At 37.6% G+C, this 24190-nt stretch overlaps 1 protein-coding gene across 7 annotated transcripts in view; it reads right to left on the reverse strand.

The window, feature by feature from the left end:
- Nucleotides 1-8794: 8794 nt before the first annotated feature.
- The window catches only part of Ptprc (protein tyrosine phosphatase receptor type C), a 103562-nt gene continuing 88166 nt past the window's right edge, over nt 8795-24190 (reverse strand). For 6 of the 7 annotated variants that reach the window (XM_076941275.1, XM_076941281.1, XM_076941279.1 and 3 more), the window contains 8 exons: nt 23177-23326; nt 17838-17928; nt 16292-16425; nt 15187-15321; nt 13739-13861; nt 13305-13480; nt 11411-11546; nt 9709-10108 (listed from right to left, as the gene is read on the reverse strand). In XM_076941275.1, the coding sequence (XP_076797390.1) occupies nt 9839-10108; nt 11411-11546; nt 13305-13480; nt 13739-13861; nt 15187-15321; nt 16292-16425; nt 17838-17928; nt 23177-23326 (1215 nt within the window). In that variant the 3' untranslated portion in view covers nt 9709-9838. Of the gene's footprint in view, nt 10109-11410; nt 11547-13304; nt 13481-13738; nt 13862-15186; nt 15322-16291; nt 16426-17837; nt 17929-23176; nt 23327-24190 lie in introns of all 7 variants that reach the window. The other variant, XM_076941280.1, reaches the window with a different exon arrangement.

Raw genomic sequence — 24190 nt, forward strand, 5'->3', positions numbered from 1 at the left:
CATCGTAGATTGTTGTGAAATACTTGAAGCTGATGAGCAAATATAGAAGCTGCAAGATCTGACAGTGGAGAGGTCAGAAGCCAAGCGTCCTGCAGAGGAAGAGAGGACTGTCTACAAAATTCAGAGGAGATTCATGGAGGGAAGAGGCTGAGCATGAGTCACTGGTGGAAGCCATTCATACAAGGGAGAGATCAAGCCACAGTAAGTAATGAAATAATTAGAACCCAAATATAATTGTGTGTTGTGGGTAACATTTTAAAAACCCGCTGCTTGGTCCAGCTCTGCTAGCTGTCTGGGCTGCCCGCCTATTCCTGACTAGAAGAGGACCAAGAGCAGCTCAACTACAAGCGGCCAGAGGCCAAGAGCACCCCACAAGTTACCGGTATGGCTGGTTCTGCAGATCAGCTCCATAGAGGCCATGGCCCAAAGTATAGATTTTGGACCAACCCATCACCCTCATGGTTCTCTGCTAAACCCCAAATGATACCCGCCATCCTTGTAGAATGAAGACTCTTAGTGCTTAAAGATTATCCAAAGGATTTATATATTTGGAAATGCTCAGTAAACAAGATGCCCACACAATTAGAGGTGTTACCCAACACCTAACCTTTAGATATAAACTGTTACCTAGGACTGCTCCAGAACAATTCCTCCTTGGTTTCCAGTCTCCTCCTCCCTCCCCGCCTCTTCCTTCTCCCTCCCACTCTTCCCTCTTCCCACATTAGCCATTAGTTCCTCCCAAATTACCGAGATTTGTTGCAAATGTAGTAGGGGAAAATAGCCCACAATTGTGTACCAGAAAGAATTAATGCAAAAAAAAAATATATCAGACAAATTGAGCCTTATGGAATTTGTACACTTCACCTTTCAAGAAGGAGTTACTATCCCTAAAGCTGTTGCCTGTCTGTGGATCCCCAACAGGGCTGCTTTGTCTCCCCTCAGTGGGAGAGGATGAACCTAACCTTGAAAAGACCTGATATGCAAGTGTGTGGGGTTTTTTTGGGGGGCGGGGGATGCACAGGAGGGGCTCCACTCTCTCAGAGGAGAGGATGATGGAGATGGGAGAGAGACTCTGGGAGCAGCGATTAGGATGTAATAAAAAAAATAAAGTAAAATAATACAAAAGAAGTTATTAAATTATCCAGGAAACAAAATACAGTTAGTGTGTCCAGGAGGAAAAGTTAAAATTTAGTTCTGAGATCTCACAGCAACAATCAGTGGGAGAACTCAGTGAAATAGTGTCTGTAACATCCTTCGAGATTCAAATTGGAATTGCTGTATCTAAACCTTCCTCCACACTCTTCTTCAACTGTCACAGGCAGCTGTACATGTCCCCAGGGAGCCAGGACCAGACACAAGTGGCATGGAAAGGGTTGTCTGCTGGATCCAGGGTGGCCTGAAATGAAGTCACGTGACTTAGAGGTGAATGAAGTAAGGAATTCAGAACTGGCAAAGCCTCAGAGATAACTCTAGACTTAACTTCAAGAGCTCTCTAACGTGGTGTGTTAGCACTGGGAGTTCTAATAGTGCAATATCAATAGAAAAGGGCCAAAAGACAAAGAAGACAATGCTGTGATACTGGAGAAAGCCTGGATGCAACACTTCGTCATTGTTATCATTGTTTGCATTAACTCATTGTTTGGACATTAATAAAGATATAAAAGAGAAATCTTATTATTGTTAAACTCAATCCACTATAATTCTATTTTTAAACAAATTCACATTACTTAAATAATTACTTGTTAAAAAATAAAGAAGCATTTGAATTCTAGTTTATGTTTTATGGAGTATTACAAATCTGAATTTTTCTTAGCTTTGTCAATTATAAAAAAAATCTTACATTTTCTTTTTTAGACTTAATTTTTTACCCTCCCCATCTCTCCCTTGCTACTTTGCTTTTGTTTATCCTTCCACATGTGTGTGTTATGTGTATGTATGTGTGTGAGACAGAGATATAAAAAAATGTTCATCAGAATATAATAATATATCTGAACTGCTGTTCAAGAATCTCAGATGTCTTTGTTTTACAATAGAGAATACATTTGCAAGTTAAAATTTCAAAGAGTGTGTTCGAAAGGCACATATTCCTCTCCATGTCAACGTTTCCTACAGTCTTGGTGAAGATATGATATTCCACGAGTGAGCATCTATGTGTTTACCATCAAGAGCTGCTATACAGAGGTGGTTCCACTTTGCATCTCTCTTGTGTGAGTGAAACGGAGCCCCTGCTTCGTGCAAGGGTTTTTCATAGTTCTTCCCTGTGAACTTGAGTTTTCTTTGGCTGCTTTCAATTAGATTTAGAATGGCCTTCAATTTTCTTACTGGTTCTTTTCTATGTTACTTTCATATAAAACAGTGTTCATTTCAAAGAATAGTGCATTATAGGGCTAGAGTGTTGGCTGGACACCTAAGAGCACTTATTGCTCTTGCAGAAGACCCAGGTTCACTCCCCAGCACCCAAATGGAGGCTCATAACCGTCCATCTGTAATTCCAGCTTCACGAGATCCTGTGCTCTTCTGCCCTCTATAAACACTAGGAACACATGCGATGCACATGCATGCACATGGAAGCAAGACAGTTGTGAACACATTTTTTTTTAAATTTTAAGTAAAGGTATAAAATAAACATTAAAAATATAAATGAAGAGAGTGGTTCTCACCCTTCTAAAGCTGCGGTGCTTTAAAACAATTCCTTGCTTTGCGGTGACCTCAATCATAAAATTATTTTGTTGCTACTGTCATTTTGCTACTGTTAAAACTTATACTGTGAATATCTGATAGGCTGCCCCTAGAGGGTCGCAGCCCACTTTTGAGAACCACTGTGAATGTGGAGAAGAATAAATTCAAATGAATTCCTTCCTCATCATCTCGGATGTCCCCTCCCCCTCTCCTTCCCCTTCCCTGTCCTCCTCTTTCCCTTCCCCTCCCCACTAACAGGAAAAGATTCAGTGGAGTTTGATAAAATAGGCAGCAATAGAAGTAGAAAAACACTCTAGGGAATGTCTTAAAATTCTTCACTCTAGGGAATGTCTTAAAATTCTTCACTCTAAGGAATGTCTTAAAATTCTTGAGTATGGAAGCTCTTTCTTCTATGTAAAAATTAACTTTAAAACATTTGTAACAATTATAACAACTATATGAAATTTCAAAAATACATGTCACAGATTCCTTAAAAGATGCCCTGTATTATAAATATCCACACAGTTATACTAAATCAAAAGTGTCCCAAAACATGTATCATCTGTAATACTTTTAAATTTTTCTTTCTTTCTTTTTTAACATTATATCAAGTTGATTTAATTTCTGAAATTTGTGTTCCTTAAGTAACTATAGGACCTTGGGTTAAAATACACTATAAAAATTGTAGTGGGAGATTTCATGAAATTTTGCAACTAAACTTTCTGAATTGTAATTGACTTGAATAAAATGAGCTTTGTAAAAGTTCTGGGCATTTTTTTTGAACAAGTATTGTGGGCAAATATCTTTGCTATCTCATGAAAAATGTAGACTGTATCTCTCAGAGTCTCATTAAAGAGAACATTGACATCCATAATTGAAGTGAAGAGAAATCTGGCAAAGCATGTTTTATGTACAAAACTAACTTGTTTTGCATAAGTCATTTTATAAAACTTAAGCTGACTACGAGTCCAGATAAGAAGCAGTAGATCAGTGCAGGAGAAACCTGAGAAATCTAATCTTTGATTTACAGAATCACACCACAGATGGAACATCAAGTAACAGGAAGCAGGAATTGAACAGCAATTGTTATCTATATGTGAAAGTCACCCAGACACACTTCATGGGACACTTGTCCTTCAAAATGGATATGACCTCATTTAGGATTTCAAGCTGCAGCAAGGGACCTTAGAAATGGAAGTTCAAAGTCAGCAAATGAGAGAAAGCCCAATAGGTGGTCAAGGTTTGGCAACCAAATCGGAACACATACAGTGAGTGAACTCCTTGGTACCCTTAAAGTGGATGACTCAAAAGATGATTTCAACATTTTCAGAGTCTTGTTTGTTTTTGTTTGTTTTGTTTTCATTTTTTAATTGGATATTTTATTTACACTTCAGATTCCATCCCCTTACCCCATCCCCCCCTTAGAAAACCCCCATCTCATACCCCCTTTTCCTTTTTGCATTTATACACTTTTTAAAAAATGTTAATCAAAGGCTTTATAAGTTTGGTAATGCTCAATCAGAGGTGTAACCCACTACCCAACCTAGATATATCAACTGTCTTTGACTGGTGGAGACACGTGAACATCTGCCTCCCTGTCTCCCCCCTCTTTCTCTCTCTCATCACCTAGCTACTCCTCTCCTTCTTCTCCTCCTCTCCTTACTCCTTTTCTTCCTCTCAGTACTCCTCCCACCTTAGCTCCTCCTACATATCACCCTTCCTGTTAAAATAAAACTTTTCTCAGAGTCTTGTGATACAACTAACAACCGTGCTACTGTTTAAGAGGAGGCACCACAGGTGTGGGGAAACTCTGGGTAAATCACTGGCAAAGTCAACTCTAACTTAAAGCAGATACCAGATGGCCACTGAAACAGTTCAGCTGTTTTACTTTCTCTAATTATGACAAAAATATCAAATGATTTTAGCTTCCAATCTTTTGCATTTTCATTTTTTATCTCTATCTTTAAGTAATGAATGCAACAGAAAACGTAATTAAATATAAATGGAAACTCCTTTGTAAAACATGTCAATGTCTATAATAACGCATTTTCCATTTTTATAACTTATTGTGTATAGAAAAATCCCTGATTTGCAATCTACAATGGTCATTATAACATGAATGGATGAAATATTTGAATTGCTACCCATTACTTCGAGATTTTAGTCTAAGAACACTGTGAGGATACATTGCTTTCAGCCCGAGTTAGCCAGTGGGAACAGGTGGCCAGACTGTGCAGGACTTATTTTCCCATTTTACATAGGATGTGTTAAAAAAATCATTTAAGGTTATTCAACCTGTTATTTAGTTTTTAAGCACAGGCTGGTGAAAAATGCAAGATTTTTCAGCCTCCCAAATGTTGAGGTTATAAGAATGAGTCACTACATCTGCCTACAACCTAAAAAACAAACAAACAAAATCCCTAAGACTATGTTTCTGTTCTTTGATTTCTGTTCTTTGATAGGACACCAGGTTCTTTGAGTCCGATTTGACTCCTACATAAGATAAATATTATTCAATCCAGTAAGTCTTCCTTTTCCTGAATACATAGCTATATTAAACATCCAAATTTTAATACTGAGAAAGAGGGAAACATAAATAAACCAAGGAAGCTCATTTGGTTTAGTTAGTTAGTGTGGAGAGACCATGTGAAGCTGTATAAATGTAATGTTGTATGTGTGCAGGTCAGAGGATAGACCATCTTGATTCTAGGGGTTAGACTTGGGTCTTTAGGGTCTTTAGGCTCACTAGCAAGTGTCCTTACCCACTAGGCCATTTCACTATTGCTCATGTGCTGTTTCACACTGAAAATCCATTCAACCTCCCTGGCCTTGGAAGTTCAGATACACCTAGGTTCTTAGCCCCGTGGAGCCCCAGACAGAATGAATGAGACTCACTTTGCACAAACCTGGCTTGTGTTTTATGGTGCCTCTGGTCACTAGTTTTAAATGCTGGTTGGTAAATAGCTGACAAACAAAAAAAGTATGTTATAAACTAAAGGCTCTCAACCTGTGGTTGTGATCCCCTTGGGAGTCAAATGACCTTTTCACAGGGGTTGCCCCAGACCTTTGGAAAACACAGATATTTACACTATGATCCACAACATAACAAAATTAGTTATGAGGTAGCAACGAAAAATATTTTTATTGTCGGGGTTTACCACAACATTGGAAACTGTATTAAAGGGTCGCAGTATTAAGAAGGTTGAAAGCCACTGAACTAAACAGTAAAAATATCTGATGTCCAAATGATGTGATAATGAAATGGTAGCCCTTGTGATTAATATTATTCCCTGACACTCACTTTAATGATGGGGTAACATTTGTTTACATGTATAATGGGAACAAAATTTCCCATAGATATATAATTGTAAGTTTTGTGTGTGTGTGTGTGTGTGTGTGTGTGTGTCCAGTAATTCAATTTTGTGGATGAGTTCAACTAAGCTTACTATCTTGCATAGCTTGGTGGAGGACACATGTTACAGTTTTGTTTGGATAATGAAATCAATAGAAACAAGAAGGTAAATTGAAGCTGTCACTCTCACTGGCAAGGCATTGATAGACTGAAGAATAAAGAGCAGGCTCGGATGCCGGCCTGGGTGGGTTCAGTGCAGCACCAGGAAATGAACTTGTCAAAGGCTCAGTTCCCATCTAGGAAAGAGAAACAAAAAGTACACACGTGATGCAAATTTGTCTATAGAAACAAATACAGAGAAAATACTATCTATGTCTCAAATATCAGTTATAAAATAGTTTATTTAATTTATAATCTATACAGGATCAGAACGGCTTTTATAAGTTTTTATTTTCACATGCTTACTCATTTATTTTCAATTAATGATTTCATCTTAGGATATTCCTTCTAGCAAGGAAATTTATGTTTGAAGATGATAGGCGTAATGTTTTTCTAAAGTTAAACATTATAGTTAAGTGTACTTTTCTTTTAAGTGAAACAGGCCTGTTGTTCTTTCAGGTCAAAGTTATTAGGGGTGTATATCTGTGTGTGCGCACCTGTGTCTCTATGTGTGTCTATTTATAACATGGAATTAAATAGCCCAGGCTTGACTGTTTCTCTTTGAAAGAATCTCAGATCAGTCCAGTTGTAGACTATGTAGGAGAGAATGAAAGGCACAGTCATGAGACTAGTTATCACTGATACTCATGTCTGTGGGTGTTGCCTCTTTCAAGGACTTCGAGGAAAATGACTGCTTACTCATTTACAGTTATTATGACACAATGAGGTATTTTATAAAAATCCCTGATAAATAAAATAATCAAAATTAAAATGTATGCTAGTTAGCTCTCAGGCACAATAAAAATTCAATATTATAGGGGGATTAAGGCAAATGAATAAAAATAATTTCATCAATCATGTATTATGGTTACATACATAAACTTGAGCATTTTTATCATGGCATGTGATATATATATATATATATATATATATGCTCATATATACATATATACATGCTCATATATACATATATATATGCTCAGCAGCAAGAGAGTACTCACCTGCCCACCTGTAAGGACACATGAGGTGGCCAGAAGTTGGTGTCAGGATATCTTCCTCAGTTAATTCTCTACTTTACATTCTTGAATCAGATTCTCTCTACCATTTTGGCCCTCTGTTTTCCAGAATCCACAGGTTACTCACCTCCAGCCCTGGGCATCTAGGTGCTGCTTCCACCTGCCCAGTAAGATTTCTGTGTGTGTTTGGGAAATGAATTCAGGTCTTTATGCCTGTGAACAAGCACTCAACCCAACCCTCTAGGGATCTATTTTCTCAGAAGCTTATATTTTTGAAATCACATTGCAAAGGTATTTTTGGCTGATGACTTCCCACAGTTTAACTTTTGCAAGAAGATATGAAAATGCATATCTCCTGTCTATAGCTATGCATGGTTCACTTACATACAAAATTATGGAGTGTTGAATTTTAAGTTTACTCAATGAATCATTTATTCCCAATGAATTCCGATGCCAGAAATAAACAGTGAAAAGAAAACATTCTCCTTCTGCCCAGGAAAAATATAACAGGGCTCTGAGTATTGAAGCCCAGAAAGGGACTAGGCATTTTTAAAAGTAGGAACTCTTGTTTTTTGTATTGTCATTGTTTCCCTGGCAAGATCTTAGAATTTGTAATAGTGACAATTAACTTCAGAAAAGCCAATTTTATGTTTCCTATTAATGTAACCAATGGCCAAAGGCATGGCTTTGTAGCCAGCATACACATTTCTTTTCTTTTTTAGCTAAAAATCAGGGTTGGAATTTAATCCTCTAGTACATGAATCTCTTCATTCACTTTGTGTACATTCTCACAGAACAACCAGCCTTTGGGCCACTATTTGCCCATTCCTTGATCACAGCAACCCATTTGCAAAAGACAATTGCTCCTAGCTTGCATTTTATATTATTCCAAGTTGCCATAGCTTTATTTTTCAAGTATTTTTTGTGTTATAAAGAATAGCCTCAAGAGGAAAATATGCATTTTAACACACCATCCAAGTTGGATGTTGTTACGTACAGTTGAAATCTCTAAAGAAACACTTTACTTATACATGATTTTCAAATAATTTTATACTTTATTTTAAAAGTCCTAAAAAATATTTTATAAGTTGAAGACCTTCACATTTCATGAATCCTCCATATTCTTGGTAGAAAACTTAATCCAGACCCTTAAGCAAAATGTGATCAGCCTTCCCACACTGCTTTTCTAAAGTTCAAAGTACTATAGCTTGATGCCATTACAAATATACTACTAAGTAAACAGTGGTAGAATTGTGTTCCAATAGATATCATTGAAAGTTGTCAGCATTGTGAAGCAACTCACAAATCAACATAACAACCAGCCAGAAGATATCGCAGCATCACAACTGCAAATGTCCACAATGTTTTCCATCAAAGAGCAACAGGACCTTTCCCAGGTGACATGAGATTGAAATCTGTGAGTGGCTAGTGAGAAAACAGAGTCCTCTTTATCCCCTGCTGATACCCATAACTGACCATTCTTCATTTTTCTCACCAATGAACAAGATGAGAAAAAACTCATCTCAGCTTGAAAAAGAAATTGTTTCACTGTCAATTGCAAACATGTAACACATGCCACATAAGCAAGGAAGGTAATAGTTGAAAGTTTATTATGGTAATCAATACTATGTCTCGGCAAGAGTAAACTAAACAGTTAAGAAATTCAAGATAAATGCACATTAATAAAAGTCAAAGATGATCTTAAACATAGGAAACAGGCATATTCAATTTTATGTTCCTCATGAATGCTGAATTCCATAAGAGAACTCTATGAGGTCCCCTTGTAAAGATTTAGTACAAACAATTTTTTATGCCCCTGTTTATATTCTATGAGTTTTTAACATACATTATTTTCTGTTAAGGACAATTATTTAGATTCATAACATATATCGATATAATCAAGAACATTAAATAGTAATTTTAATCTATGTGTAGACAGTAACTGACTTTCAAAGTTCCACTTCCCATGTGGATACAAAAATAGGCTCCCTTGAGATTTTTATGTTTGATTAATTATGCATTAAGAGATAGTGATGAAATGACAGTATGTGGAACGTAAGTCTCACATGTTAATTTATTTCACTTCATTTGAGAAGCTGTACACACTCATAGCACTCTTACATGTATCTCCAGAAATAACATCTTAAACTACAAGATCTTCAGTAGGACAAGGAGGACATCTTGAGGTCATTCTAGAAAGGTACACATTGTTATTCTTACAACTGAATCCACATTCAATGGGATTTTTAAAAATGAGTTCTGCAAACAAATGAACAGTTTAGATATAAAATTTATAGTTTCTTCAGGAGAAGAAAAAGGCACTGTTTCTCAAAAGCATTTAGAATGGTTTGAAATTACTCTATAATCACATTTAGATGACACACACACACACAGTCACTCACACAAACACACCCTCTCTCACGCACAGACATCCTCTCTGAATGATATAGATACACTTTTAAAATAAGCATAAAACTGTACACAATGTTTTGACAAACTTAAATATGTTTTATACAGTGGCAAAGGCGAACACAGATTCCATGAACCACTGCACAACCATTTTCTTTCATTAGGTCTAGAAAAATAGAAACAATTAATTTGAAATTTTGTGTTGTCCCACTTGAATTCTTTCCTATGAAGTCTGGGTTAGAGCTGGGCTTGCAGGACCATTTGCAGCATGTTCTGCCTCCTCAGCATTGGCAGGTTCCGAAGCTCCAACCTCTCTCTTTTCTTCCTGGGCTTTGTTCAGAGGACCAGCTGGATGGACACAGTTAGCATCCTGCTTGGCTCCATCCACTTCATTATGAAATTCAATTTTGTCTTGGCTGTTTGTTTTCTTCACTTGTCCATTCTGGGCTGGATAGATGCTGGCAATGATGTCATAGAGGAACTGGTATTGCTCCTGGTGGAAGAAAGAAGCATGAACTCACATGGAGAAAGTTTTTATGTCCAGAAGAGATGTCCAAGCACTAACCATTTTCTTTTGCAAGTCTAGAACATATTTTCTTACATGTTCTCATCAGAAGCTCTCTGACTGACCTAACATTCTGAAGAATCAGAGACATGTTATCACGACGCTCACCTTATGAACATCACCAACAGGTAATACATCGTGCGATAGCTGAGCCCAGACCTCTGCCAAAATGTTATTTTTGTGCCTATGTTCCTAGTCAATGTGCACATATCATTTATGAATGCAAGCAGGAATCAATTCATTCAAGAAGCTTGCAAAACTCCCCATTGATTAACGTGAAGTGTCCCCAGTCACCCTCTTACACTTCCTTCCATTTTAGGTATTTGACTATTTAATACTCATTTGCCTTTGAGTCTCTTTACAAGCCAATGCATTCATCAGGAATTCAAATTCTTTTTAAAATCCATCCCTGGAAACCCAAGTCATGTGTACATGAAAGCTTTGTATATTTCTGTGAGAAATTGTATTGAGAATAACTACTAAATCACTGATGTTTGACTATGTTATTGCTGCAGACAGAGGCTACACTGGGTGCATAAATGTAATACAGACTGCTTTCCACTGAACACACAACTCTTTGCCCTGGAAATCGCCAGCCTCTTGATTCTGAACCAGCCTTAGGATTGGTTTGGTTGGAAGCCATATTGTGTCAGTTCTAGGCCTGGACTTCAAGGGGTGGCACACCTCATTCTGCCCGTGTTCTTGATGTTCTGCCCTTGTATAAGCCTGAATGAGCAGTGACATGTGGCCACTGGGTACTCATCCCTACTGTCAAAGGTGAATGGCAGCCACTTGCCAATTTACTGGCACAAGAGATTACTTTAGGCCAGCCAGACCTAAGTAGATATATCAGCTGACAATAGACATGTAAACCTGGATCTCATTGACTATGCCTGAGGAGCTGAATGGATCAATATAATATCACTGAAATAAGTCATGTTATTGAAGTCACTAAATTTGGGACTGGTTTGTTATACAATAAGACTAGTTGATAAATGGACGTCAAAGGATGTGACCGTGTAGCCTGTCACAACAAGCTGACAACAAACTCTGATAAGGTCTTATTTATATTGATCATCCTTCATTGAGGATTAGGATGTAAAAATGAGTGGGAAATCAGAAAGACAGAAAAGAGATGGGAAGGGAAAGAAATGGGAGGGGGGAGAGGAGAAAGTAAAGTGCCCACATGGAAACACAGAGAACTTGAAAGTGACATCGAGGGACACTTACAAAGCTGCCAACCATGCCTGGCCTTGCTTTGCGCAGAGACTTTACCACTTGAAAAACATCAACCACATCTTCTGTTTCTGCACTTTCCAGGAGATTGAACAAGGCACAGAAAAGCCCTGTCTGCTGGGATCCATCTCTGCCGAAAGAACAAGGGATTTTCTTAAGTAAAAAATGAAATAACTCAGTGTTTTATAGAGAAAGGGCTATTAGCATGAACACAGAGAGATGGGATATGGTTTTTCTTTTAATTTCACATCTACCACATGCATCTTGCTTTCATTTTTTTTAAAGGCCAAATTAGTTTCTGTGAGTGCATTTAGGGACTGACTTTTCCAATACACGACTATGACTTGCTGGTTCTGTGGCTTAATGAGACATAAATTTGGCTTTAAGAGCATACTTTCTTTCATTTATTGCTTTGTGTTTTTAAATGCACCTTTACTGATGTCCTCAGGCCCTTAGTTATTAGGATTAATATACCATGGTCGATTTGACAGATGAGGAAACTAAGAAGTAGGATACATCAGAACATGTCCAGAAACTAATCTGTTTCTGTGTAACCTCAGCCGAGACTAGCCCTACATCGCTCCTGCTCTGCTTCTCTCACCACTTCTTAACAGTGTTCTACTTTTCCATCAGTGGGAAAATGATTCTTGACAGACCTATTCACTAAAGCAATGACATCCAAAGAATTCATACTTTATCAACCACAGGAGGAGCAACATTAAGGGTGAGAAACACAATATGGCTTCATTTTAACCCTCATGAAATCAGCAGGTGCTCTGTATTAGACTTCATGGAGAAGCGCACAGTTAAACCTTAAGCAATAAAGTCAAACCTAAGCTTCTGTTCATCAGTTTTCCTTCCATGTAAACTTCACATTTAAAAGTACAAATGTCCCCAGGAAAAAGGATGCACCTGAGGGCTTGTTTCTTTATCTTTGGTGACATTAGTGAGGACTTTCACAACTTCTAAAAGCATTTCTTCGGACTTCCAGTGCTCGTCTTACATTAGGACTTTTTAAATTTTGATAAATTTTAATATTCCTTTTCTGTAAACTTTTCATATTACGCCTCTTTTTCAATATGTCTTGAGGAGGTTATGTGAGTGTCTGCTACACCTAAGTGTCTCCGCAGCAAAGGCTGATGAAATTAAATCGTATTATTTGTGAGAGTACTTTGGAGAATCAGCTCAGAAGTGGGTTTCAAGTCAAGCTGCCAAGCAACGAAATTTCAGTTCATGTTCAAGTTAAGGGTGCTTGGGATGGCTCACCAAATAAGGGTACCTGTGCTCAGTCCTAGTGACCTGAATCGATTATTCCTGAGGTGACAGGAAGGACGGGGTTCTGACACCTGTTCTCTGACCTCTTCATGTATAACATGCTCTGTATACACACACACACACACACACACACACACACACACACACACACACACACACATGATTTCATTAAAAGTTTACAAATAAGTAGTTTAACATATATCTACTGGAAGCAAACCATCCAGCCATCAGGTTGTGTAATATCCAGTAAAGTGATTGCAATACACAGAAGTCTATCCACAATGGAATCCATCAGCCAACCCATTCATACATATTTCTGGTTTTCACACACTCATTTACCACAAATAGCATTGCAGGTCTAATGCTGGGCAAGGCAGAGTCAAAGATGACATCAAATGATATTAAGCATCTACTAGCCTCAAATCATTGCTTTATAACCTTCATTGTTATATTATCATTGTAGTCATACTGCATATAAATAACATGAGAGTGAATTGCTTCATGGGGATTTTCACTGGGCCACACCATCTACATATTAGGATGCTCTCCTGAGTTCAGTAGAAATGAAGATGAAGCCTGTCAACTTTAGAGCACATCCCACCAACTTCCTGACCTGCAGTGGATGAGGATTGGTGCATGTTTGTGATACTTCATGCCTTCTGGGGGACTCTTGGGAAGCTTCTGTTTGAGGTTCTGAATCATAGACACCAGTTCTTTGGGTTCTGCGGGGAGTTCTTCCCCTTTCCATGTGGTACACTGGTATTGGTACACAGTTCTGGGCTCCTTCCTCTGCAGAGGTGAAGTGAACATTAGCTCAAATGAACTTCAGTCAAGTTTATTATAACTTTGATAGCTGGTTTTTTTTTTGTTGTTGTTGTTTTTTACAGTTGCTTTTGTTCAAATAACTTACATTTTTTATTCTGAACCATTATAAAGACTGTGGTCTTGAAGATACACAACAGTTTATATTAACTTGCTATCATATTAATTACATGATAATTACATCATAATTTTGAAACCGAAAATGTTTTCTAAGTGTTCACCTACCTTGGAATGTCTCAGTTCAAATTTTCGGAGCGTGTAGGCTGAGGATTTGTTTGTGTCTTTCAGCTCCACTTCCATGTCTCCATAAGACTGCTTTTCTTCTCCCCAGTACTGAGCACAGACTTCCTAGGTTAAAAAAAATAATAAGAATAACACTACTTACCATGTTTTACCGGGTGTTGTCTTTGCTCTTTAAAGTATTCAGAACCCCTTCTCTCTTCCTATCTCCTATTTTTGTACTAAATAGAAAATATTGTATTCTAAAATAATTGCAACATTTATAAAAATCTAAAATCTACTTCAAAAATACAGTAAAGAATTTGTACCGCGTGGTGGCTGTTTGAAAATGACCAGAGTAATCCAAAAGTAGCTTTATCATCTCTGGAAAGGGTCTTTGGAATTTGTCTCTCTCTTTAAACCCTGATTATCCAACTTCTTCAAAATCTATAGAATGAGCTGACACCTGCCATGACTCTTCCAACAACCTGAGCTCCGCTCTTCTCCAACCAGTTCTTGAGAACAGAGTTTGTGTTGATGCAAAATTTCACCCAGTGTCTTGATGGCCAGCTCTACAAGAAGCTACATTGAGGCAGCATGAAAGTAAAGGGTCTGACTGGAGAGTAAGGGAACCAGAGGTCTCTACAAACTAGCGTCCTATAATTGCTCACAGGGTACAGACACGCTGACAGGAGACAAGAGGGTGAGAGATGAAAGACAGAGACAGAGATGAGAGAGAAAATGGAACTGAGCAGAAGGAATCTGTAGGGGAGAGAAGTAGAAGCAGAGAAAGGGGAAAGGAAGAGAGAGACAGTAATGGATCATGGTGCATGCTTATGAGTATTTCACTTACCATATGTCAGAACTAAAAATCCTATTAAATAATCTACCATTTGGGAATTTCATGGTATTTCAGGGTACTAAGGAAAATATCAAACATATGTCACATGGATTAATTAGGAAGTAAATGTGCATCTTACATTTATCACTAATTACAAAATTTTGTGGCAATAACATCCCATGGGAATGAAGAAGGAAAGACATAGCTGAAAATTTCAAAGAGTTTCGTCACCTAGAAGAATGGAGTTAGGAGGCACAGAGGAAGGTCATTTAAGTACATGAGATATTTGTGTATTGAGAATACCAGGTAGGGTGCCAAGGCTCTGAATGTAATCATATTTGTCCAGAATGAAAAGTGGATTTCTACACATAAATATAGGGGAAAAGTGAAAGATAAAACCTTCCACCATGTAGGTTCCCCCAGCCATGTGCCAAGGCATTGAGAAGATGTCAGAACCAAACTTATAACAATTAAGCCAATCTGTTAAAGGTCCCTGGGGCACTAATAAAGTGGACTGTGTACCAGAGGAATCAAGCATAAAGAACATCTAAAAATGGAGAATGGCCCTGCATGGTTAAAGGTTTTTTAAAACAATGTTCTTCAAGGCACAAACCTGGTCTCCATTCATTAACTCTGTCAACATCACAATAACCTTGACTTTTCTTTGGAATATCATCTGCCAAAAGTCACCAATAGTTTCTTTTAGTGGCCCCTGAGCAGCAATCATCATTTCTGGTTTCCAGTAACTCTGAAAAGTCACAAACATGGAATTTGTTACTGCTACCATCAAAGAAAGAGCAATAGCCTCTTAAACTTGCAGAAAAAAATAATTCATTTGGTATCATTGCCATTAATAGACAAAGTTAAGATTCTGAAGACCAAGAAAAATTCAGTGTCATGTCATAAAATATTTCATTCTCAGCTAATGATGTGAAATTACAGTTACAATATGCAATTCTACCTGTCAAAAATATTTTTCTAAAAAATTTTTTTCTCTATTATTTCAATTGTGAAAATGAATTAATGTAATCATACAAAATTATTCTTATCATTGATCTATTTTAACTTGTGTCTGTTGGTTTTCTCCTGACATAATGTAATTAAGCTAATACTCACTAAAGTATGAGATGCAGAAAGATGGAGACAAGAAATAAGCCCAACTGAGCTTGTAAATCTTTACTGAATTCTTTATTTAGTTAATTTGTTTTTGTTTGTTTGGGGGGGGTTGGTTTTGTTTTTAACCCCCCCCCCAATATTTTATGATATAAATTCTTCTGAGAGATGTTCAAAAATACTGGCTTGTGACTGTTAAGATTAACAAGATCAGTGCTAGGGTGATCCCAAAAATCTAACTAATCTAGTTATCTGAGTGAAAAAGCTTCACTGTATTATCATATAAATTCAGGTGTGCTGATTTGAATAGCTAATACTTTCTAATAGTTGTATTTATTATAACTTGTCATTTAGACTAGTATGTTAATATGTTTAACATAAAATACAAGCAATAGCACTGCATTGTTCTAAATCAAATGATTAATTTTTAACCCCTTTAGGTAGTTTGATATGCTTAAAATGGTATTATCAGGTTAAACTTTTGCACCTATGAATATGTGATTATTATTGAGCTCCTTATCTGTGTTTATTATTGCCTAAGAAATAAATATAACAATCATAATCTCAAAAGGGTCAGAACCTGGTTTTGGAGTGTGGGTACCTACCATCACAAATGATGCATTAATGTATTTGCTGGTTTCTTCCGAGTCACTATCATCATCTGAAGACTCGTCTGATTCAGGCTCACTCTCTTTGCTCATCTCCAGTTCATGCTTAAGTGGCACTCTGTTAAAGTCATCTATGGAAAAGAAATAGCAGCAAGTCCTTTCAAAGAAGTTCTCAGAGTTGAGGACTGAGCTCACCTATGAACAATATGCTTGGAATGGCTGCATTCCTGGGCTTAATTAAAAACTCAAATACAAACGAATCAAATTTCCTACTGACAGTCACATAGAATGAAGAGGAAATTTGGAATTAAATGAACTGATCTAACTACAATAAAAGTCTAGATAAAATTCAGCATTTAATGATTAAAATTAGTTTATGAAAGTCAAAAAAGAGAAAGTACCCAAATGATTATAGTAATAAAATCCCAAGTCCTAGAAGTAGTATCATTTTAGTCCAGCTGATGGATCGGTGTTTTATATACATCACCTTAGTTCTTCATGGACCATCACCATTCTGGTTAACACAGCTGAAATTTTTTCCAGCTTAGACTTTTGTTTTCAATGTTATTCAGTTAACATTAAATTAAAATTTTCTCCTAAGTTCATCCTTCAGAATAATTTCCTTTTAATCCACGTTTTATCTAGTTCTAAAACATTCATTGTTTCTCAATATTTTAAATCACAAATAACCTAGCTGATGATGTACTTAACTATCAGTTTCATATTTTAACAGTATGAACAAGGATTTCTGCAGAAATTAACTAGGTCGGCACATATTGATTTGACTTATTTGGTTTTCTTTTTTATGAGCTTGGCTTATATTTTACCCATGCTAATTTTGGTATATGCAGCTGGATGCAATCAAATAAGCACCAGGTGTGTTCCCATCAGTATTCTTAAATAGAATTAAAATGTAGAATAATTGTTCATATTTTCAATGTGATAAGTTTAATGATTGACCATTTATCAAACCTTTCCAGCTCTCCCCAACCCTGTTAAAACCTCTGCTGTTTGATTATTACCTTGACATATAATAAAAGTAAGACAAAACTAGCGAAGGAGACTAAGCCTTTCTTTGCCCCAAACCAGAGGTTTCATCTTCTTATAACCTATATCTGCTTTTTGTTTTTTTCGAATGTGCCTGTGTTGGGGTATAGGCAGACACACTAAATACTGTCCCTCTTTTAAAGTTAATTGAAAATACTCGGAATCTAAGTAATTTGCTAAAATTAAATTTAAGATAGCCCACAAATTAATTCCTTTCTTTCTCTCCACACCTCTGTTTCTTTTAAATTTTTGAGACAGAGGTATTTTTTGTGCAGTTCTGACTATGCCAGAACTCACTCTGTAGACCAGGCTGGCCTCAAAGTCATAAATATCCTCCTGCCTCTGTCTCCCAGGTGCTAGGACTAAAGGCATGCACCACCCAGATGCCCCCAAATTTATCTATTGTCAGTCAAGTGTTGCTTCATAGCCTTATCTTCCATTAAGTCCAAAATGGCTTAACTGTATCAGATACAAGAAATAAAAGTCAACTACATACATGGAATGACATTAGAATTCCTGTTTTTCTTTTTATTTTCTTCTTGATTTCCAATGTGCTGTGTCCTCCAGCTCCTATATGAAGGAAGTCTCTAAGAAAAACAAAGAAGAGAGCTGCCTTTAAAATCTAATATTTTCTAAAGTATTGTGGCCGGAGATATCCCTTAAACAAGTGTATGATCAATGCCTGTAAAATTTATATAACTCCCCATGGGTGAGAGGTTTTTTTAATTGTTTGTTTAATTTTTTCCAAACATAATAAATTTATTATTTGGCAATTTCACACTTGCTGATTATTCCTTCTAGGTCCACCCTTCCTCCCTTCCACCTTTGTGCCCCCCCCCAAAAAAAAACCACACCAAGTCCAATTTGTGTTGCCCACACACTCACTGGAGCATCATCAAACTCCCAGTGTTCAGTCCCTTAAAGAAAACTGAGGCCACAGTTTTTAAATTTGACTCTGCAGCTTTTCTTTTGGCTGATCAGACATTTAGTAGCTTTGCCATGGCAAGCTGGGACTGAAAAATGACATTTGTACCTAATAGAGCTTGCTTCTTGGTTAGGAGATGCTTAACAACAAGGTTGCATAGCTTTTTTTTGCTCTATTAGGTGAAACCACAAAATAAAGACTTTCATTATTATCCACCCTGTAATGCCAAATTATGTTAAGTGAGCAGGTCTTGGTCAACAAAGATGGTGCTCAAAGGATGTGACCACATCCATTGGGAGAGAGAGAAAAAGTATAGCAATTCAAACTCATTTGGAAAAACTGTCATTAGAAAAGAGAATGCATAAACTAAGAAAGCCTTCACGGCATTGTACATCAGCATGGCTTTCTAGGGAAGTGTTTTCAAACCCTCAGCTGTGGAGATATACAGAGACAACTGGAGCTACGATTCAAGAGATTCAGGCTATATCTCCAGCCAGCAACGAGACCAGGCATTGTCCATGTGATTCTGACTTTCCAGGCATAAAAGATGCAAGGGTGTGGATGTTACAGAATTTTTCAATAAGGTTCCAAAATTCTGCTGAACCCAGTCAATGTGTAGCAGGGTTAGATGCCCTGCATGGGTCTCTGGAATGTTCTGGGTGTGAAGCTATGAGGCAGTGGAGACCTCAGGATAGTGAAGATGACAGAAATATGGAGCATTTGCCAAGGAAATGTGCAGCAGCCTCATGCTCCTGCCACCACAGCCCAAACATAAAGAAGAACAGCAGAATTATTTGGTGAAGGAGTTGACACAAAATTACCCTGCAGAATGTGCTTTATTAGGAAAGAGTTGGTTGAGGCCATGGCATATAGCACAATGATTTTGGATCTTGGAGTGGGAGAGCAATTCATATAATATAAGATCATACAGAAGACAGCATGATGGGGCTGGAGAACATTTGCTTTAAACCCAGAAAAGGCCAGCAATGGGAGAGCTGGGCATCATATCTAACATGTAGGGGTTTTATAGAGTAGAGAGGGGTCCTTCAGTTCCCTAAAAAGCAAAGGACACTTCTGTTACTGGTTTTCCAAAATGGAAGGAAATTCTATACTAGATATACAGTCTGGCTTAGTTTAAGAAGGTAAGCATTGGTTAGCACCATTAATGGTCTTTTGGTTGCAAGGGATATGGACTGGGCTTGATTTCTCTACCCTTAATACCCAAGACTGACTTCCCACAGTGGGTCTGTCAGTTCTTTCTAGAGAACAGTCTACAAGGAGAGGAATATGGCCTGATTTGGGAGAGAAGATTAGCTAGATGGTCTGTGATCCAAATCTGTGAACATTCTCTTCCATTGTGCTTTCTCCTCCACAATGGACTAAACCAAGCCATGAGCCAATGTAAACCTTTCCTCCTTCACTCCATCTTGATTTTATCTCAACTGTAAGTGGTCTTTTACTTGATACCTGGCCACACCAATGAAAAATGTAAATAACAGAAAACCAGCCACCTATGGAAAATACCACAGCATGTTGTGAGATACCACCCAGCAAACACTGTCCTCAAGTAGAAAGAACCTAAGATTCTAAGTGGAACTGATGGATCCACTTCCATCATTGGAATATGGAGAACTATTTATGCTTCAATACCTGCTTCTTTCAAATGCCTGCATCTAAGCCTTTCAGAGAAGTGATTAGTGTACAGGACAGGACAGTAATAGCTATGTCCATGGTTCCAAGGCTACTGACACCTCTTAGTAGAGTAAATGAGAGTAGGGTCCCAGGCCAACTGGACATGGTCTTGGATAATGTTGGAGTGTATAAGAAATGGAGGGAAGCTGAAAGGGGACTCAAATTTCCTGAGGCCATTATATTGATCCATCTGGTGTGATGTATCTTTACTATTATAAATAGCCCTTTACCTGTATTCTGCAAGTAATCCCAGTAAACTTCCTGGTTACTCAAACTAAAATGCAATTGTGACTTTGGTGTGTCTTTGGGTGTCCTATCTTGGATGAACAGAAGTCTGGTTTTTATACACAGGAAAGGCTAAATCAGCACTGTGCTATCTCAGCAAATACTTTTCTTTTTTCCAGTATTTTTTATTGGATATTATTTTTACATTTCAGATTTTAACCCCTTACCCCATTCCCCCCACCACCCAGGAACCTCCTATCCCATCCCCCCTCCTCATGCTACTATGAGGATGTGCCCCCACCTACCCTCCCACTCCCACCTCCCCACTCTCGAATTCCCCCTCCACTCGGTGTTCAGCCTTCATGGGACCAAGGATCTCCTCTCCCACCTATGCCCGACAAGGCCATCCTCCCCTACATACACAGATGGAGTCATTGGTCCCTCCCTATGTGCTCCCAGGCTAGTGATTTAGACCCTGGGGAGCTCTGGTTGGTTGGTATTGTTGCTCTTCTCATGAGGCTACAAACCCTTTCAGCTCCTTCAGTCTTCTCTCTAACTTCTCCATTTGGAAACCCTTGATCAGATCAGTGGTTAGCTGTGAGAATCTGCCTCTGAATATGTCGGACTCTGGCAGACCCCTAAGGAGGCAGCTATATCAGGCTTTTCTCAGCATGCACTTCCTGACACCCACATGAGTGTCTACCTTTGGTGACTGCACATGGGATGGATACCCAGATGGAATGGTCTAAAGAGCAAATACCTTTCTATCAACTTTCTGTGTCCATAGTCTCTCTTCAGCAAAACTACACCCTAATCGTCTTCTCCTAGCAATCTCTTTCCATTTTCTTTTACAGCAAGTAGATATCACTTGATACCACCAAGAAGCTGAATCATTGTCAAGCTTATATTTCTTTGCCTAATAGTTTGAATAAAAATTAAATTTCTCTCTGCTTCTGCCTTCTACTTGCAAGCCATTTATAATAATTTCTTACTCACAATACCCAATGAGTTTCATTTTCTTTCTTTCCCCCATATTATAGTACTCATTATTCAGTGCCATTCACTCAGAGGCACCAGCTACCAATTTCAGGATCACTCGATTTCGGTACTTTTAGGCCTAATTAGTACAGAAGATGCTCATCTTTTTGGTTAGGCCAACAATAATGACATAATCTATGCAGCCTTTCTATAGCTTGATGTCTTTCTCACCCCTTCTGATCATTCTTTCTACTCCTCACCCATCCATTCTCACCACCCCACCTTTGTCTGTTTTCTTACAAACATGACATCATGTCTAATCTACTGACTTGATTCATCTATGTAAGTGAAAATTATCCTTATTCCTAGTCATCTATTCTAGCAACATTCTCCTAGAATTTTATGTTTTTATAAAAGTCTTTAGCATACTGTCCTTATAACTGTCTTGATTTCTATGTGACCCCTTCATATGTTGTCATCCACTGCTATAAACATTCACTTGAAAAGACCCTCAGACTTACATGGATTTATTCTACTCCCAGAGATCTCAGTCAGAATCACCAGAAGATACTCTTTCAATTCATGGCCATAAACACCAAACAAGTATACAATAACTTCTGACCATCTTATTAACTTTGAATTAACTATTTCCTACACTGTCTTCTTCCTCAGACGCTGAGATTTATATTGCCTTTGTTGTCCTGGTTTCTATTAACTCTTCACTCATGACTTTGCTTCACAATCCCTCCATAAATTAAAGGCAATTGAGGTTGAACTAATGTAATGACAGTTACTTTGATTTGATTAGCGTATGTAGTAAACATGTTTTGGAATATCCTCTTGTTCCCCACAAATGGGTAAAATTATTGTCAATTAAACATTTCTAATATATTATTACCAAAGGAAAGATGGCTGTAAAAGAGATAACTTCTGACATCCCATCACCACATGCACCAGACAGTCAGCATCTTTACCCTCATTCTTTCTGTCTGCTTGGATGAAATTATGTCTCTGGTCTCTGCATGTTATAGCTGGTGAATGCTGGGTGACACTTGTTCATACCGCTCCCATGTTCATTTGCAAAGCACTTTGACTCTTGTGCCTACCAATGTCCTTGGCACCCATAAGAAATTTAATCATGTCTGCTCAGTTAAAATATAAGTCCCTCTTTCTTTTAGTGACTATATATACAAATGTTTACCTTAAATATACCAGCACCACTAAACAGTAAGTGTGACTTAGTGAGCTTATGGTCAGTTCGTTAAGTCAAAGGGTAATAAAATAATCCTAAAACTCCCTGATGTTCAATCTTGTTCTCTATCTACTAGTCACTCACTATAGGTCAAGTCTTTGGAAGATGGTGATACTCAGGATCATTAGATGCTGCCTGCTACCTTCCAAACTCAGCCCCACTTCTATCATAACCAGTCAAGTGGCCTGCATCTGATAAAAGAAAAGCACATCTCAACTTTTATGAAACTGAAAGTCTCACTAAACTGGAAATTACAGATGGGAAGGGAAAATTCACACCACTTTTGACAGTGAAGTTGTATGAGGATGGCTGTATCAACACACTGAAATCACTGCAAACTCATTCTCAACTGGCTTTCAGAATCACTTAATAAAGAGATGGAGATGGAAATTCTGATCCTTTATGTTCCGTCTACCAGCTCCTTTGAATTATTTCCTTTGAAACCAAAACCAGATGCAGGATTTAAAAGTGAGATGTTACACTGCCTGTGGCAGACCACTATGAAGCTATTGTGATTATTTTGACACTTTTCATATAAGCTTAGTGAAGCAAGAGTATTAGTTGTAGACTCAGACCTCAAGATCTAAACAAACCTCTTACATAACTGTTGTATAAATACAGGCATTTTTTTTAAACTTGTGGAGTGTTAGCTTTCTCATCTGCATTCTACCACGTTGTAGCCAAGTACTGGCAAGGACCTGAAAAATAATTCACATTTTTTAAAATTACTTATACTGATTAACATTGCTGTGACCATTCCTACCTGGTATTCAGCCTCCAGAGGAGAGGGGTCACTGGGTGGATCTCTCTTCTTCATGTTCTGTAGATATGAGTGTAACTCAGACAAGTTCACTTCTGTTTCCCCAAACTGATTGTATTCCACTAAAGCCTGATGGATCAGGATGTACTGTGCCTGCAAAAGTCAAACAACACACATAGCTAAAATGTACTGTAGAACCCTACATAACATATGTAACTAAAATATGCATGCATTCAATTTTTCACACATTGGGAAGCTGTGTAATAAAAGAATACTGATATCTGTAACATATAAATATTCTGGAAATTGAGTCACAACTTTCTAGACTATGAACAAATTGCATTTCAGAGTATAATCCCAGGAAAAGTAATGGCTTTTCTAAGAGAGTATCCATTAATTGAAGTTAATATTAGCTAAAGCTACAATAAATTTCAAAATATGTTAGAAAAGCAGGTAAATGTCCTATAGAACAAATATATTATTCAAAGTTTTTTTGGCATTTTTTCCAATGGAGAAAACTAAGATCTAGTATGCCAAACTGAAATTTAGCAGCTCCAAATGGTTTTGTTAGCTCATTTGTGTTCCTTTTTTTTTTTTCTTGTTAAGGAAAAGATATATTCTGATAAGCCTTTTAAACTGCTGTATCTAGTTTGGCATATCTTTAGATTCTGATTATTTCTCGAGTATCACTCTATTTTGACAATATCTGCATTCAATGTCTGTTTCTCTGCAGACACACAAGTACATGCATGTTATTGACATTGATTCCCCTGTGGGTTCCATGTCTGCATCTGACCACATAGACAGATACACACACTAGATTGTTCTCTTCAACACCATAAGTAATTTGTTGTGATTTTCCACTGCCCACCGATGGGTATTTAAAGCATTTCCAATATTTTGTTATTCTAACAATTAAAATCCAGGGAGCATTCCTGCACCTGTTTCTGGTTATGTCCACTTGTACAGATAAACATGTAGTGTTGCAAAACAGACATTTTCTATAATAACTATTTC

Source organism: Arvicanthis niloticus, chromosome 10, assembly GCF_011762505.2.
Source record: "Arvicanthis niloticus isolate mArvNil1 chromosome 10, mArvNil1.pat.X, whole genome shotgun sequence".
Taxonomy (NCBI): Eukaryota; Metazoa; Chordata; class Mammalia; order Rodentia; family Muridae; genus Arvicanthis; species Arvicanthis niloticus.